General features: G+C 41.5%; 1 protein-coding gene across 3 annotated transcripts in view; it reads left to right on the top strand.

Annotated features, from left to right (window-relative positions):
• The window catches only part of PALM2AKAP2 (PALM2 and AKAP2 fusion), a 469,405-nt gene that overhangs the window by 216,127 nt on the left and 234,808 nt on the right, over nt 1–18,470 (top strand). For all 3 annotated transcript variants that reach the window (XM_014596351.3, XM_059724612.1, XM_019490693.2), the window contains exons 6-7: nt 7,626–7,727; nt 13,720–14,424. In XM_014596351.3, coding sequence (XP_014451837.2) covers nt 7,626–7,727; nt 13,720–14,424 — 807 coding nt within the window. The remainder of the gene's footprint in view (nt 1–7,625; nt 7,728–13,719; nt 14,425–18,470) is intronic.

The raw sequence follows: 18,470 nt of genomic DNA on the forward strand, positions 1-18,470 counted from the left end.
TATACTCTGTTCCTCGCCAGGAAAAGATCAAAAAATAAAGAGAAGAAACCATAATTGTCTCCTTGTCTCTGTTCACATCAAGCCAAATTAGTAAACTGGATATGCAGATCTTCAAAAGAGCAGAGCGTGGGTTTGTGTTGTGGCCACAGCTCGCTCTTGAAAGCTCAATGCTTGTTGCTTTTCATTTGTAGGATTTAAAAAAACCTTTTTGTTGGAGCCACACACATTAAAATGTAGGACTGCCACATTTTCAATGGTAAGCATTCAGATATATCCGGAAGTAACTCTTACTGAAATCCAGGACTCTCAGCCTTTAGCAAAGCTACATTTTTCAGTCCTTAGGAATCTATAATATAAAATATTATAATAACATTTTATAATAAAATATAAAATAATATAAATAAACTATAATCTAAAATATAAACTCTGTGGGCCAGATTCTGATCGGTATTATATAAACATAAATCCATTTTAGCTCCATTAAGTTGCATTAGATGTACCTCTGTGGGCCAGATTCAGCTCCCTGGAATTCTGTAAGGATGCGCAGCCACAAACAGAATTTGAACCCTGTGGACAAAAGCCTCCTGTGGTCAAAAAATCCCAAAACCCAGTTGGGCACACAGGGGGTTATGAGTTCATTTGAACCCCGGCCACAAGTGTCTCAAATAGCATTTCAGGGCGCTGAGCAATTTTGAAAATCTAACCATTTTTATATGCCATCATGGGTGGTCCTGCAGGTGGTCTACCCATTTTTATATGCCTGTCTCTCATGGAAATTTTGCCCTGTTTGTATGTACACAGTGCACTCTGGAAAGTCTGGCTGTACATATCTTTCCAAGCATTCATTTGTCTGATAATGTGTAAAATGCCATCATCCTAAAGTTGAATCTGTTGCAAATAACCCAAAATGACAGGGAATAATAAAAGTGTATGATACATTTTTTTCTGATATAGTTATTCTGTAAGGTGCAAGTCTACTCTGCCTTCTGCCTGATTTCAGACTAATATGGCTGATCACCTCTCTCTTAAACAAATTCTAACATTAGCATGAGATCAGTTAGACATGATTACCGGTGAGCTCACTTTAAGTCAGCGTTTCTCAACCCATGTGTCGCAAGAATATATAAAAGGGTCATGATTTTTTTTTTTAAATGGATCAACAAACTTTAAAAATGGATTCTCCTTTAAAGGAGAAAAACTTGGGAAACCATGGGTTTCCCGTTGCAGGCTGGCAAAGTTCCAGCCTGCTAGGGGCTGCTTGGGGCTGGGGGAGCGGGAGGAGGAGGGCAGCTGGACAGCATGGAAAGCAGCTCCCCACAGGTGAGGCTATGGGAAGGGAGGGGCATAGACGATGTGTCAGGGGGCGGGAGGGGCACAGGCGACGTTGCCTGCCACCCCTCCTCCTCTCTGGGTGTAGAGCCATGGCCGGAGGGAAGCAGCAGTGGCAGTCGGGCCATAGTAGTGGGGTAGAGCCACAGCCTGGTGCATGAGCAGCTAGTAGAAGGAAAAGGTGAGGGCAGCATGGCCTCCCCCTCCACCCCACATCCATTACTCCTCACACTGCTGGTGGTGTGGCTTGCACGGGGGTTCTCGTGGCAGTGGCAGCAGTGAGTCTTTTTGCCCTGCTCTACTCTCCCATGCCAAGTCCTGCCTACTGGGATGTGGAGGCAGCTCCTGCCCATGCCTGTCCAGCTAGGCTGCAGCCCTGTGCCTGCAGTGGGTGCACAAAACTGGGAGGGACACATGCTCCCCCCATTCCCCACACACCCATTCCCTGCCCCACACACTGGGGGGCTGGGGCCTGGGGGCAGGAGGCAGCGGGTCAGGAGTGAGGGGCACCAGCAGGGCCAGGGGGCTGTTTTCTACTTAAACTATTTCCTGGGTGGGACTAGCCATCAGTGCTTACAAATAGGTCCTGGTACAAAAAACACTGAGAACCACTGCTTTAAGTAAAATGAGATCACTTCAAAAAATCCATTAATATTTTTCACATAGGTGATGTATTACTTTTCATCACAAAACAGTAATTATACCTTTTAAATAAATCTGAACATAAATCTGTGTCCATTGTAAAGAGGCTAAGTGAAGTAAATGCCATATACAGAGAAGTGAGGAGGTGTAATCAAGGTCATATGTCCTCAGTTTGACTTTGAAACATAGGACTTGCCATTCCAGATCCAACTTCAGTTCCTGTCTTTTGACAGTGGTCTACACCATATGTTTTAGAGAAAGATCATAGATGTGGGATAATCTTCCCCTACATACATCTACTCCTAATCTCTAGTAGGTAGAGATAAACCATGAGACACAGTGTTAAATATCCCTTCTGTTTATTTATTTACAAACATGCATAATTATAGCTAACCCTCATAACAGCCTAACATTAGGGGAAGAAGAAAAAACGAAAGCAGGGAAATTAAATAGCTTGTCAAGGACCATAGAGGGGAGTTAAGGTCAAAGTAGGAATTATAATCCAGGTACCCAATTTTCTGTTCTGATCATATATGCTCTGTGAGCAAAAACAATTATCTATTAGTTTTTCATCACTTCCAGAACACAAACTGGTGCTTCTTCTGGCAAGCAGAAAGAGCCAGCCATTCTGTGTTTAGAGATTTCAGAAATAATAATGTCCTAGCCACTTGCTGACAGTATTTCTCAGAGGGCTGATTTACATGTGCGCTTTAATGCAGGGTAGCTTATTTTACTGTGCATTAAAATGTTACAAAAAGCAGTGCAATTACACTAATGTGCAGTAAAATAGGCTACTGCACATTAAGCATCACTTAAAAACTGTGCACATTTGTTACTATACATTAAGGCAGCCTAATGCACATTTCTTTAGTATCTCACATTGGAGGTACTAAATTTAATGTGCATTAGAAAAAGTGCCTTAAAGTTTGTATAGATGCACCCAGTATAACTTCATGAATGAGTCAGACCAAGAGCAAGAAACCTTATAAAAGACAGCAACTGTTACTGGCCAATGCTCAATCAGTTGTATTCCAGATCATTGTATCTCCCAAGCTTTCCTGGGTGGGGAGGGTGGGAAGGGCTTTTAGGAGACACCATGCATTGAAAATACAAGTCCATTTATGAAGGCATTGCCCACTGAGGTCTGAAATAACAAATATTTTCCAGGCCAACCTCTTGTTTTGAAATTCACTTGTTACAAACTGCACAATTCTCTATTTTCACAGTGAATTTGTCTGTGGGCTTCTGTGCTGATGAAAGGTGCTAGATCAGCAGCTATAGCCCTGCAGTCCTCCATTAAGACCCAGACTAGATATAACATGAGCATTGGCAATGGGATCTTCCTTATTGATGGACTGTTCCTTAACCTAGAGCTGGAGGTCTCACTTGTAGCCTGTCATCTATATAATATTTTTATAATTCAGCACCTGTCCCACATCACAAATTGGCAAAAGTGGAGCCTTCAGGGTTGACCAGGTTTGCAGGTTGCTACCATGTCATAAAGCCCTTGCTTAGCATAGAAGAAGTAGCATTAGACTTCAGAGGGTGATTCAAACTCCATGTACCTTTCCTGCTTCACATCCTTGTCAGGACTGGAACCAATTGTGATGGTGGGTTTTTCAAGGCAGACATGTGCTGATAGGAACCTAGATGAAGTCCCCTCATTTCACATGTCACCAAACAACCAGCAGATGAACTCTTAATCTTGGTTTTTCCCTCTACTGCATAGCTTCATACACTCACACATCCTGTAGTCCTTCCCATCTCCCCACTATTGTAATGAGATATATACTACTATGTACAAGCAAAGAGAGAGTCTGAAGAAGACATACTGGTTTAGCAAGATTAGTATCCAATGGATGTAGGCCATGTCTACAGTAGGAGCACTTTAGAAACACACTGTGCCAGCAACGTGTAAGCTAGTGTTGATGTACCAGTGCTGGTGTAACAAAAAAAGCTGCACTCTATACCTACCAGGCAAAACAAAAGTGATAAGAGTATAGTTTTTTTTATTGGTGTAGCATCATCCACACTAGGGATTTCTGCTGACAGATCCAGGATCACATTTCTTCACACCCCTGACAGAGTGACAGTATCATAGTAGCTAGGGTCAGGAGGGATCATCCAACCTCCTCTTGAATTTACCCAATGTAGGGGTGAGGACCACTTCCCTGGGAAGTTGGTTCCAGATTTTGGCCACCCTAACTGTAAAATATTGCCTTCTGATCTCTAACCTAAACGTATTCTCCATCAGCTTATTTACAAACATGCATAATTCTCCCCAGGTGGTGCTGGGGAGAAGAGGGCTCTACCTATTTGCTGTTGATCTCCCCTAATGAATTTGTAGGCAGCCACCAGGTCCCCCCTCAGCCTCCTCTTGCTGAGGCTGAACAGGTTCAGGTCCTTCAGTCTCTCCTCATAGGGCCTGTCCTGATGCCCTCTCACCAACTGGGTGACCTTCCTCTGAACCCTCTCCAAGCTGGCCACATCCCTCTTGAAGTACAGCGCCCAGAACTGGATGCAGTACTCCAACTGCAGCCTGACCAAAGTCGCATAGAGGGGGAGTATCACCTCTCTGGACTGGCTTGAGATGCACCTTTGGATGCATGACAAGGTATGGCTGGCCTTGCTGGCTGCGGTCTGGCATTGGCAGCTCATGTTCATCTTGGAGTCAATAATGACTCCAAGATCCCTTTCTGCTTCTGTGCTTTCAAGAGGGGAACTCCCCAGCCTGTATGTGTGCTGTGGATTCCTTCTCCCAAGGTGCAGTGCCCTGCATTTGTCTACGTTGAATTCCATCCTATTCTCATCTGCTCACTTTTGTAGTCTGTCTAAATCTAGTTGCAGCCTCTCTCTCCCTTCAAGTGTGTCCACCTCGCCCCACATCTTAGTGTCAACAGCAAACATGGACAGCGTGCTTTCCACCCCCTCGTCCAAGTCGCTGATGAAGATGTTAAACAGTGAGGACCCGAGGACCAAGGTTTGGGTACCCCACTGCTCACATCTCGCAAGGTTGAGTACAACCCGTCCACCACTACTCTCTGGGTGCACCCCATCAGCCAGTTTTTTACTCATCCAACTGTTTAGGCATCAATGCCACAGTTGCTTAATTTATTGATGAGGATGGGGTAAGAGACAGTGTCAAAGGCCTTCTTAAAGTCTAGAAAGGCTATGTCCATGGCAACACCATCATCCAAAGATTTAGTTACTTGGTCATAAAAGGCAATCAGGTTGGTCTAGCAGGACCTGCCTTTGATGAACCCATGCTGATTGCCCCTGAGCATGATCTCTACTGCAGGCCCCCCACAGATGTGCTCCTTGATGATTCTCTCCAAGATCTTCCAAGGTGAGGCTTACAGGCCTATAGTTACTTGGGTCCTCCTTCCTCCCTTTCTTGAAAATTGGGACCACATTAGCCAATTTCCAATCCCCCGGCACCTGGCCAGATGACCACGAATGCTCATACAGCCGGGCCAAGGGCTCCGCGATGACCCCTGCCAGCTCCCTCAACACCCTTGGGTGGAGGGTATCTGGATCTGCAGATTTAAAAATGTCTAGCCCTTCCAGAAGATCCCTAACTACATCTGCACTGACTGAAGGTCTGACAGAGCTATCCCCGAGATTGTCCCTAGGTGGGATATCCCGGTCCCTGTTCAACAAAACAGAGGCAAAGAAACTGTTAAAAATATCAGCTTTCTTGTCTGGTGTAGCCACAAGATTACTGTTTGCATCTTGCAGGGGCCCTACATTGCCTAATGCCCTCTTCTTGCTCTCAATGTACTTGAAAAAGGACTTTTTATTGTCCTTAATCCTGGACACTAGCTTGAGTTCCATTTTTGCCTTGGCCTTCCTAATAGCCCTCCTACACTCACAGGCTGAGGAGGAGTACAGTGACAGTGGCAAGTCTGTAGGATGGACATTACCTTCAAAGAAACAGCAATGTAGAATGTATTGTGAGCCTGATACTTCAGGCACTTTTTTGAGTGCTGGATAACTTTGGTTCAAATCGGCAACCTGAGTTGGGGCAGAGAAGAATTTAAACCTGGGTTCCCCACACGTAAGGTGAGCATCCAAAACACTGAGCTAGAGAATTCTGAGGGATGAGGAAGGGTTTGGTTTCATTTGGGGTCAAACAGAACATTCCATTCAATTAGGAATAAAACTGGTTGCTTCAGCAGGAAAATCTGAACAGTTTTCAGGTCAAACCAAATCTTTTCAGCTTTTGCTGCAACCACTAAATTAAAATCATTAATTTGCCCAGCTCCATTTTTAGTTTTGCCCCTGGCTCTGCTAGAGTGACCTTGGGCAAATTGCTTAACCCAAGGGTGCTCAATCTCCAGCCCGCAGGCCAGATACAGCCCAAAGTGCCATGTCATTTGGCCCATGGGTCTGGAAATTTGGGCGGGGGAGAGGAGCAGTGGCATTGCTCCCCTGCTGCCAAATCTCTAGACCTGTGGGGAGCCCCAGGCCCTGCATACTGGATCTGGCATCCAATCCCAGCACTCAGGGCTGGGCAGGGGCAGCACCAGACCCCAAGGCTCAATCCTTGTGTGGAGAAGATGACAGGGGGCTTTGCCAGCACTCCAGAACCCGATCCCAGTTCACAGGGACAGGAAGAGGTAGCATCATGCCACTGGCACCCAATTCTGGTGTGTAGGAGGTAGACAGGGGCAGCACCAGGCCCCCAGGGTCCAATCCCAGCGTGCGGGGCAGAGAAGAGGCAATGCAGGGCCCCAGGGCCTGATCTGGCCCACAGATAGGCCCTATGCCATTCATCCAGCCAGTGGGGCCAAAAGGTTGGGGCCACTGGCTTAAAATATCTGTGTTAAACTTAGCCTTAAAGCAGGTAAGATGTCCTTAAAGTAAATAAAATTTCCCTTTCACTGCAGCCTGTCTTGAAACTTTGTAAATATTTGCAAACTATGTAAATTCCTAATTGAATAAGATGTCATATTTTCCAGTGTATAGGATATACCCCTGAGAAAAGATAAAAGATAAAGTTTTGAACATAAATTTGATTGATTTTTGGTCAACTTTAAAAAATATATATTTCAATTGTTTTTTGTTACTTACCTTCACTATATAAAATATGCTATGGTATTTATGGTAAGTAGGATGCTGTAGTAGACATAGTATCAACCAGAATCTATCTGTTGTTTTTTACAGTTAAATTCAGCTTTAGAAATCAAAGCCAAATGCCATCTCACTCGCCCAAAATGCCACATAAATAACATAAAAGAACGTGCCTTTCATTCCATGTGGTTGCCTCCAGAGTTTTTAGCTCTTGTGTTATATCCATATTTCTAATTAAAATGGCATTTAGTAGCCATTGTACAAGGTTCACTCCTCTCCCCTCAACTCTTTTTTTTTTGAGGTCACTGACCTGATTAATCCAGAACCTCCTGACAAATAGTTTGGTGCAGGCAACTGATGAAGTTGAGTCATCTGGACTTGTTCTGTCCTACCTCAGCTAGTCTATTGAGCACCAGTCACATGACAATGACTTTGCACTTTGTTTAGTTTGATCCAGTTATTTAGTACAAAGCTCTGATGTCTATTGTTTGGATTGATAAGTTAAGACTCTGCTGTCTAAGCAATCAAGCCACGGGTTCATACCACTGTATCTAACTGTATTTCCTATTCTCTGACACCAGATGCAGTAAATTACATTTACTCCCAGATCCCCGAACTCCCAACCCTCTATTCAAGGACAGCAGAGCCAGTTCCTGGGCGGGACGGACCAAGCAGAGTAGCTGGTAAGTCTCAAGGAACATGGTATTATAATAGCCAATCCCGTAGCCATGAACTTTTTTTATGCATTAACTTTAATGGAATTGGTGTTCAGTTCTAGTTTAAATGGAAGGAAATGACACTTCATTTGTGTTTTTTAAATGAGTGAAGGATATTTGAGCAACAGTGAGCATTTTGAGAGTCATCTTTTTTATATATTATTATATGCTTTGTAAGTTCTAAAAATGAGCATTGTTTACTTGGCATATATTTCTTAATGTAAGCATTCAGCTTGATTCTCTCCCTTTCTCTCCTGATACAAATCTGCGTAATCTAAACCATGATTGTAGCACCTTTTCTGCATAAAACTCCCATTAAGATAAATAAAATGTGTGCTTATACATAGACACACATACATGCACACACACGCACATACAACTTAATATGTGCATGAAATCTTACTGAAAACTATTTATTTTAGAACAATCTTAGGGAGAAAAATATATTGCATGCTTTGTGTTTTAGGATGAAATTGTAGAATTTCCTAGCCTACAAGTTTCAGCACCAGTGAGTATTTAAAACACAGTAAATTATTAGTAGAGATTTAGAGATTGTTTTATTATTTTCAATAGCATTCTAAGTATCAAAATGACATATTTCATATGTCAATATGCAGATCATTACATCATACATATCACCATGAAAGATGAGATGAGAATGAAAGAAGGCTTACTAGAATGCCAGTTATTTAACATCAGAAGGAAATGTATAGGATTATGCACAAATGGGGAGATGAAATTTTGCTTGAGATTCTTGTTGCAAGTCACTCAGAATGCACCCCTCTGCACTGCCTGGGAAACAAATTCACATATTCATTTTGCCTGTGTTTCTAGCTCTCTTGTCAAAAAATAGGAAAATTATGGTATCCATCTTTCTCTAGCTGACCCAAACATGTCAGCGAGGCCTGCTGGTAGTGTTCTTTGACAACAGGAATCCACACGTTGCAACAGCTTAAAGGAAAGGAAAGCTAGCCCATACAGTTAAAGATCAGTTAAACTTTAAACATGAAGTTTTGTTACATATTTAGTATTTGTTGATAATGTTTTATTTAAAAGTAACAAATTTTAAAGCCGTATTTTAAAGACCATTAAATAGGCAGACACTGTATTTATTAAGTCACATTCTAGCTTCTTAGTCTTATGAAATACTAAATTATGTTTCATTTTAATTAAACTTAAACAGAAAGGATACTTGCATTTAGATAAGCTATTGTTTTCAAATACTACTTGCTCTTTCAACCCGATATCATCAGTCATTTTCTACCCGTATTAATGTCATGTTTTTAGCAGTTAAGTGCCCACATTAAAAAAAAGGTAATGTTGGTTCATTTTTCAGCATCTTTTAGAAGATTCCCTATAAATAGAAGCTGTCAAATGCCAATGGATTATCTAAAATGCAGATTAGCAAGGATCTATTATTCTTCTTTTCCTACATAAACACTTTTCATTGACAAATTGCTTCTAAAAAAAACCCCCACTTATTCAATACTTGCTATACTGGTATGCCTGTAATCACACAAGTAGTTTTAATTAAGACATTAAGAATACTTGTATGATTAAGAAATCACCTGTGCAAAGTTCCCAAAATGTCCCTTTTTGACAATCTTCTAAGTGGTTTGAACTCTTTTGAAGCTGTCACCTAAATGCCCGCCATATTAGTGTTCACCATGAACAGTGATCCTAGATAAGGAATTGAATCTTTCACCATTAAATGTGGAAAAATCTGTACATGACTCCATTACAACCAGGGTTGCTAATCCAAGAATATTTGGCATTTTACAAGTTTTTTTTTTTTTTACTGACAGCCACACTTTTTTACTGATAGATGTTTTACATAGGGTAAATTCATAGATTCATAGATGTAGGGTCGGAAGGGACCTAAGTAGATCTTCAAGTCTGACCCCCTGCTCTGGGCAGGAGAGAATACTGGGCTCATATGACCCCAGCTAGGTAATTATTCAGCCTCTTCTTAAAGACCCCCAAGATAGGAGCCAGCACCACTTCCCTTGGAAGTTGGTTCCAGATCCTAGCCACCCTGACTGTGAAAATGTAACCCTTCTGCCAGGCCTAGGGTTACCATCTGTTCCATTCATCCCACAAGAGTCCCAGATTTTGGAGGAGGGTCCTGGGCATGGGGTGCAGATTAAAATGAGTGTCCCACATGTGGAACACAGTCTGGCAGGGAAGGGAAGTGATGCGGTGTCCCAGTAAAGTGGCTGGGCAGGCTGCTGTTCTGCTTCAGCCTCTTCCTGCAGTGTGCCACTGATTTGTGGGGGACAGAGGGAAAAGAGGAGAAGGAGAGAGGGGGGCAGTGTCCCAGATATTCCATATTTCCAACCAGGATGGATGGTCACCCTAGCTAGGCCCTAGTTAGAAGGGCTGAGTTCAAAGTTAGGGGTTAATATCAACCATATTAAAAAAGTAAAAAGTTTGCAATAAAAAAATGTTCTTGGGTAGGCAGCTTGGCAGTGATAGTTTTATACTGTGCTTCCCCCCAACCCCAGCCAGGGACTCCCTTTTTTTCACCTCTACACCTTAATGCCCCCAACTGCACCCTGCACCATGCTTCCCCCCCACCCCCCCATCCCCCAGCCTTAACGTCACTGACACCTCTTTTCTTGTCCTGGCATGGACCCTCAAAGAAGCCTATCTTCAACCCAGCAGTATAACAGGCAGTTTGGGACACAGCAGCAGCAGTACATGGCTGAGTGAACACTCTCTGCAGGGTGCCATGCTCCTGCTCAGACACTAAGTGGCACTGCTCTGCTCTGCCCATTGGAGTTTCAGTCAAACTATGGTTGCTTAGTGTTTTTATTGACTGTTAAAGTTTTTTCACAAACTTTACTGACAGCCATGTGTAGCCTGATTTTTACTGACTGTAACTTTACTGACAGTTGGCATACCTAATTACAACAGATCAAATTCCAAAGGTACAGAACCCCCTGACCTGCTTTTTGTTTATCTGGAAGTTCAACATAGATCTGTGGATCAGTCTTGAAAATCTTCCCAACGTACAGCTCCTGTTGCTTTCATTCAGATGTTCCACATATGAAGGGCTTAAAGAACACATCCTATTTGACATTTAAAAATGTGAACTACCACACAATGGAAGAACGTATTTTGTTGGAAAACAACAGCACCCATTATATTACTGGCCTCTGAAGAGTTTGCATAGCAGCAGCCTGAGCTATTTCAAAGAGGTCAGGTGACTTTCCAAAAACCACACCCCAAGATAATGCCATAGCCAAAAATGGATCCCTGAGATTCTGACTCCCAGTCCATGTCCCAGTCACCAAGTTTGACTGACCCCATCCCAATATCACAAACAAAACTGAGCAAATTCCAAATGAGTGATGGAGGTATTCATCTTTTTTTAACCATCTTAAAGTCCCTAGAACTTGAATTTAAGGTTCAAGTCATAGCTACTTGCATGAGACATTATCAACAGTGGTCTCAGGGATCCCCAAAGGTGGACTACCCTGAATGCCTTAAGTTTGATAGCTGTTGTGTATTATCATTAGTGATGCATGACATAGTACTAATGCCAATTGGTCAAATGGAAATTAAGAATACAAACCAGCATTCCATTCTCTTCTTGCTCTAAGTGTGCAGATAACTCCACTCCTCTGTCAGTCTAGACTACCAACTGGGGCTCCTGTATCCTATTCAGCCAACCAGGGCACAAGTCAAGGGACACAATCACTTCAGCATGAAGACGAGAACTTTGAGATGTCAGATGGGCAATGCGCTTTAGCTTCAACCACATGTGGCCTTGGGGCTCAGAGAACACTCCTCACTGTAGTAGATGTGTGTTCCTTAAAGGGATATGAGGTAGTGAGCAACTGGGTAAAAGCACATCACATGCCCACTTTAACAAGTAGCAAAGAGCATGGCTACTGTGCTTGTCTGCCATGCAACAGGCAGCATTCCTGCTTCTGCAAACATGCATGCTAACTTCTAGCAATCCATCAGGATGCTTGAGCAGATATACCCATCCTTCATTTTAGTAAACCATCAGAGTTGCAAGGAATTATGATTTCATAGGTAGGGTAAGAAACTCCTGGGCATTGGATGATGAGACAAAATTCTACAACCATAGGCCAGTGAGCCACTAACAGCCTCACTAGACCAATTCCATATAGTCAGAGTAAGTTATAGCAAATCCTCCTTTTTCTTCACCAAGTTTTTGGTGGGCATGAAAAAACTCAAGGAAGGTGAAAACTGACTATGCATGGATAATGGACATGATTAAACACAAGTTGCAATGTGCTGTTGTACACTAGGGAAGCAGGAATATTGTTACCGTGAATGCTCAGAATTTTGCTGCCTATAATTTCAGATGCCCAGTGGCCTCAGGTATCTTAAAACTGTTCAGTGCAGCAATTGACTTCTCTAGATATATAAAGAGGGCTGATGTACACTACCGAAGGTGTTCCCAGGCCTGTGGGAAAGGCAGGAATGGGGGGCAGTTGTACTGGACAGTTTTTGGAATATGTTAGACAAGAACTTGTATGGAATGGTTTGGATAGGGGTGATCCTGCGTTGAGCAGGGGGTTGGACAAGATGACCTCTGGTCCCTTCCAGTCCTACTTTTGTATGATACTATTTCCTGGTTCCAAAATAGGAAGTATAAGGATATACTAGGCCCCCAAATTTCATTTATAGGCCCTGATTCGTCCTGTGCTTATGACAGAATCTAGTCCTAGGAAGCTACACATAAGCTTGATGATGCATACATAATGAGAGAGAAGGAAAGATTGAAACCAAGCTTAGGAAATTTGTACATTAGTTCTATGGTATATTAAAAAACACACACATAGGGATTGTATTGGTTTTTTCCTCCTAGGAAGTATACCACAGTAACTGACATAGTAATGATTTACTTTTTTTTTCTCATTCACTACTAAAAATACACCATATATTGCTGCCCATAATGATAGAAAGCATGTTAATACCACTGCAATCCAGTGTGATTATCATGAGATGGTCAGGTAAGTTTCACAATAGCAGGTGGTATCTCTCATAATGGTAACTGCAGTTAAGTGCCCATGTATGTGGGTTAAAGGATTGACATGATTTCACCTTTATACAAGAAGCATTTAATTAGATGACTGCATTCAACCACCCATGGTACCATGAAGATCCAACTGTGATGTTTGAAAACCCTGTTTAGGAAGCCTCAAAAACACTGAACCCTTTGAAAATACGGTTTAGGAACCCATACAGAGGGAACATTTCTGTATCTTTTAATAAATAAAAAGGGTAAGGTAAACCTTTCACTTGTCACTTTCCTTTGTCAGCTGTGCATTGACTACACCGAATCAAAGTACTTCACACTCCTAATTGATGAGAACCCCTTCCACCCAGATTGAGTTGGAAGATTATGTCCAGTTTTCAGCACACAGGCCTAGGATCCAGCTACTTAAAGTATAGTTTAAAGTGTAGTATCTTAGGGCAACTTTACACATGCTCTGGAGTGGAGCGGGGTGGCACTTTAATTAAAGCAACTCTGAAAACCACTCTAATTACAGCACCTGCAGCATCACATGTATTCAGCATCCCATGCTTCAAAATGGTGGCAGGGGCACTTTGACTAAATCTCATTTAACAAGCTTTAATTAAAGCACCCCCCACTGCCATTTTGAAGCATGGGGACACTGAATATATGTGACTTAGAGCCTGCTAGAGCATGCTAATTAGCACACTCCACCAGACTTGATTAATCAAGTCTGCTCCAAAATGTGCTAATCAGCACACATTGGAGCACAGACGTGTAGCACGTGTATAGGTGCCCTTAATAACCAGCTCTGTTCACAGCACTTCACCTCTAACATGGAATGCTTAGCTCTTTAGTACTAGGAGAGAAGGAAGGGGCATGGTAGTGTTCTTTGTTTGGCAATTAACCATTCACTGGCTTTTTTTGTTGTAACGTGCACTTCCTCTCTTGTTTTCATTCAAGCTTTGTACACCATGGAAATTAATGTGGAGAAAGACAAACAGACAGGAGAGACCAAGATTCTCTCTACAACACCTGTTGGTCCAGAGGGGGCTCATCAAAAAGGACTGAAAGTCTATGATGATGGTACCAAGGTAGTCTATGAGGTTCACTCTGGAGGCACAGTGGTAGAAAATGGAATACATAAATTAAGCCCAAAGGATGTTGATGAACTTATGCAGAAAGCTGGACAATCAAGTGTAAGAGGAGGGTATGAAACAGTGACTGTACCAGACAGAAATGTGATAGCAGATGGAAATCTTAGCCATATGAAGGAGCAAATGCTCTTCAAGGAGGCAAAGTTGGAAATGGTACATAAATCCAGTAAAGGGCATTCTGTGGATCCTCAACACCAAGCAAAACTCCCTGGTGATGCAGTCCCAGAGGCCAGTGCTGATCAACCAGTGACAATGATTTTTATGGGATACCAAAACATTGACGATGAAGAGGAGACAAAGAAAGTGCTAGGCTATGATGAAACTATCAAAGCAGAACTTGTCCTTATTGACGAAGATGACGAGAAGTCATTGCGTGAGAAGACTGTGACAGATGTGTCCACCATGGATGGAAATGCAGCTGAGCTGGTCTCTGGAAGACCTTTGTCAGACACAACTGAGCCCTCCTCTCCTGAGGGGAAAGAAGAAAGTCTGCCCATGGAACCAGCTCCAGGTACACAAAAGAAAAAGCGTTGTCAATGCTGTATTGTCATGTGACCACTTCTTCCTTCCTTGTTCTGATCAACACCTGCTCCATCACTTCTTTAGACCTCACTGTACTTCTAACTGCAATACTGTGAACTGGAAGTGAATGCCTCCATTGCCTTGCAGCTGGGTTGCTTTGATTTCTAGTTCTTCAGGAAGATGAACACATGATTATTTTCCCATGAAATGTACTGATTGTTTTTTAGTTTTTATCGAGTGAGAGAAAAATGGGAAAGTGAACAAATGTTTTCATATTTATTTTATTTTATATATATATATATATATATATATATATATATAGAAAGGAAACACTTTTTACATTTTACTTCATGTATCTGGCAAGTTTGATGAGATTCCTAATGTTTTTGGCAAATCTGAGTTTCACAGAAGCCAGATATGAGAGCCTTAAAAAAAAAATCACATTTTTAACTTTATTTTATAAATCCTATATTTTATTTGGGGAAGGGGGAGGGGATATGGCATGGGTCATTTTAATGTTTTAATTTGCTAAAACTCTGACACATCCTTCCCAGAAAATTTGCATAGTTTTATTTTATATTAACTTTTCAGCTTAGTTTGTGGTATCAAAAAGCCATTGGCCATTTCTGCTTATTGGTTAAACCAAAAGTGGACCTTAATTATTTTTTCTAAAAAATCACAAGTGATGATTTTGCCTTATACCAATCTTCCAGATTACAGTATTGTGCGTCTACTTCATCTCCTTATAGTTGAAATCAACTTGACATGAAAAAGATCCAGCTGTCACCACAACTGAAATGTTGTTACTGATTTAATTACTTGCTTTTCAGTAACTCTTTCTATGTTTATTTATGAGGTTTACTGCTGAACACTGACATATGAGAAATGCTATGTTTCTGTTTCTTTGGAATGTGAAACAAACATCCTTAACAGTCTGACCCGCTGAAGTCCCTCGCAGCACTTCTGTTGACTTCAGTGGTGGTAAGAACTGGTTCTTATTTCGTACCTCTTTTCAGAGAAGTATTTCTTGATAAGTGTACCCAAGGTGCACTCATATACTCACAGGCATAGGATCTGATCCTGCCAGTCTTAACACTGGCAAACCCAATGAAGCAAACAGACACTTTGCTTCAGTAGGTACTTCAGGAGAAGGACTATGTCCATGAGTCTGAGATTTCCAAAAGTAATAATTTTGGATGCCTTGACTTTCATTTTTTTAATCTTTGAGGAACCTAAACAGAGCTTGATTTTCAAAAAATGATTGTCAGTTGGTCTCTGAAAATCATGCCCCCCAAAGTGCCTCAAGTTGAATATCCCAAAAACTGAGGCATCCCGAATCAACAATTGGCTTTGAAAATCTTAGTCCATAGACTCTACTATGGTGGAAAAGAAACCAGCTTTTTCAAGGCAAGGGTATGGGCCTGATTGTGATCTCACTTAAGTGAATTGCTTCTGATTTCTACCAGTGGAAGTGAGATCAACATTAGGATATTTTTTCTGGTGGTATTAAAGTACTTTCAATCCTGGGGATTATTTTGAAGTGTCTTTGAAATGTCCAGACTTCCAAAAAAAATAATACAACAAAAAAAACCTCTTTCCAGTCATGGGTGGTTTCTGTGACATTTCTGCTCTTTCTTGGATGGTGCTTTTACTGCATTAATTGTCAGTTCCAAACATCCGCTTAAACAGAGTTTTTGCTCTGTACTCTTTTCTTTCTGTGCCATTGAGAAAGATGCTTGTTCATGGTAGCTATAGTATGAAGCATACAAAAAAAAAGAATTTATAAGAATTTATTCTGCTCGGCCATTTTGCCATTAATAGCAGTGCATTCATCTAACCTTTCACAATTTACCTAGCTGACCTTCAGCAAAGGGTAAGTCAAGATGAGAAAAAGATAGCTTTAGAGACATGGCTCCTGCTAAATGGTAACAGGCCACATGTTCACTGCAGGTACTGGAAATACACAAGAAGCCTGATCTAATGTGTAGTGGGTTCCTCTTGGCAATAGTGTGTTTTTTGGATCAGAAAGAGGCCTGTTTTATCAGCTGGGATTCTTCAAAACATCACTCGATCTCAATCAGGCTTTCAAGGTTAACGGCTTTATCAAGGAAAAAGCTGTCATGAGCCCATCAGTATGGCTATGTGACCAGTGGCTTGCTTTCCTGTTTTAGAAGCCTGCAGCCTGATTTTTTAAGAGGGGCTGAATTTCAACAGCTCTAGATGCCTCTAAAAATCAGGCCATTTTTAACTCCATTGTACTTAGCTGACATCTACAACTTTGAATTTTGCAGCCAACCCAGCGAAAGTTGCTGCAGGAGAATAATCCATAGCAGGTGAACCCACACGAGTAGCAACTTAAATTCTTGGAAGTATAGGTGTGGAGCTCTAGTCCAGTGGAAGAATATCAATTCCTTAGCAATTTTGTTTTACTATAAAGGGAAATAAGTTAATATCTTGCATATCTTATTTGCTTTACTTCTAGCTTTTCCTATAATACAACTGAGCTCAGCCAAGTCACACATATAATGTACATTCAACAGGGACTTGCCCAATTTAGCAGTAGGTCCTGGGCTTATCTCCTTCCTAATCAAGATACCACTTCGTTATACAAGAACTCTTTATACAAGAACTTTATACAAGAACTCTCCCATTCAGGGATCTAATTTAAAACAAAAATATCTAAAGCAACTCTTCCAGCCCGCTCCTCTTGGACTTGTTAGGTCTTTAATTACATAATGAACTTCAGCCTACCATTTTAACCCTTCATGGCTGCCCTCCTCTTCCTAGCTGAAGCTTCCCCCTCCCCCACCCCTCCCCTCAAAGGTTCCTGGCAGGTTTCTTTCCCTAGGTCCTCTGCTTAGGAGCCTTGAAAGATTACCTCCACCCCAATGGGCACTTACACAGATAATCCTCCCCTTCTTTCAGACCTCTCACTTCAGGCCTGATTCTCTTTAAAGACTTGCTTCAGGGCAGGGTCACTAGGACATGCCTGTACTTTGGATGGGCCTATATAAAACAGACAGACATGGCCCTTTACTGGTTAGAAGTAGAGCACAATCCGTAAACACTTATTTCTTACACTGCAAACATGGTATTGTTCAGGTATTGCAGCTAATATTTAATGCCCCGGTTGCAGTCATTCATGTGAACATCATAGTTAATGGGCGAATGTTAATGCAGAAAAACCATGGCTTTTTGGTAGAGAACCTAACAAGGATTTGGGTTTGCTTGGGGCTTTTTGTTTGTTTTGTTTTGCTTTTTACTTTTTGACCAAAACTGGTTTCCTGTCCAGGGCTGGGGGGTGGAGAAGAAGAACTTTGATTCTAAACTGAAAGGGTCAGATCCTCAGCTATATTAGTTTATACCAGCTGGCCCCAGTATTTTTAATTCTTGGCAGCAAGTCTCACTACATGAGCTAGACTTTAGCTTCTTCATTTTAACCTCTTTCCTTTAGAAACTGCAGCCAAATTAGGTGGAAAATTCAAACATGTTAACATAGGCTAATGAATGTACCAGTATATAGATTTCTATTGCTTTCTTGAGCTTCAGAACAGGTTTATTTTTCCCCCACTCCTAGATATAGACTAGCTGGCAGAAGCCTGCACAATCAGAAACAAAGCAAAAGGTCCACTATCTGAAAGGTGCAGAGATAGATTTCAAAGGGAGATTTCATAAGATTATCACAATGGAAGTTTCTATTTCATTTTGTTTTAAACAAGCTCCCTGTTTCTGTTTAATTTAAGCTATAATCATGTATGTTGCAAGTTCAGCATGAAAAGATACTTACAAACAAAAGAAATAGATTCAGAACCTGGTTCTGTGACAACATTTTGCCACAGCAAACTGTGCGCCTTAACTTTTGTAAGAAAATTAACAACAAAACACTTTTCAGTGTATCTTTTCCTAAACCAGAAAAAGGTAGCCTATGAAACTTTTTATATTTTGTATTTTCTAAGTTTTTTACAGATTTACTTTTCATGTTGTCCCTAGTTTTCATCAGGGGACTGTTTTGTTTTTTTTTGACAAACCACTGCA

This window comes from Alligator mississippiensis, chromosome 3, assembly GCF_030867095.1.
Source record: "Alligator mississippiensis isolate rAllMis1 chromosome 3, rAllMis1, whole genome shotgun sequence".
Classification (NCBI taxonomy): Eukaryota; Metazoa; Chordata; order Crocodylia; family Alligatoridae; genus Alligator; species Alligator mississippiensis.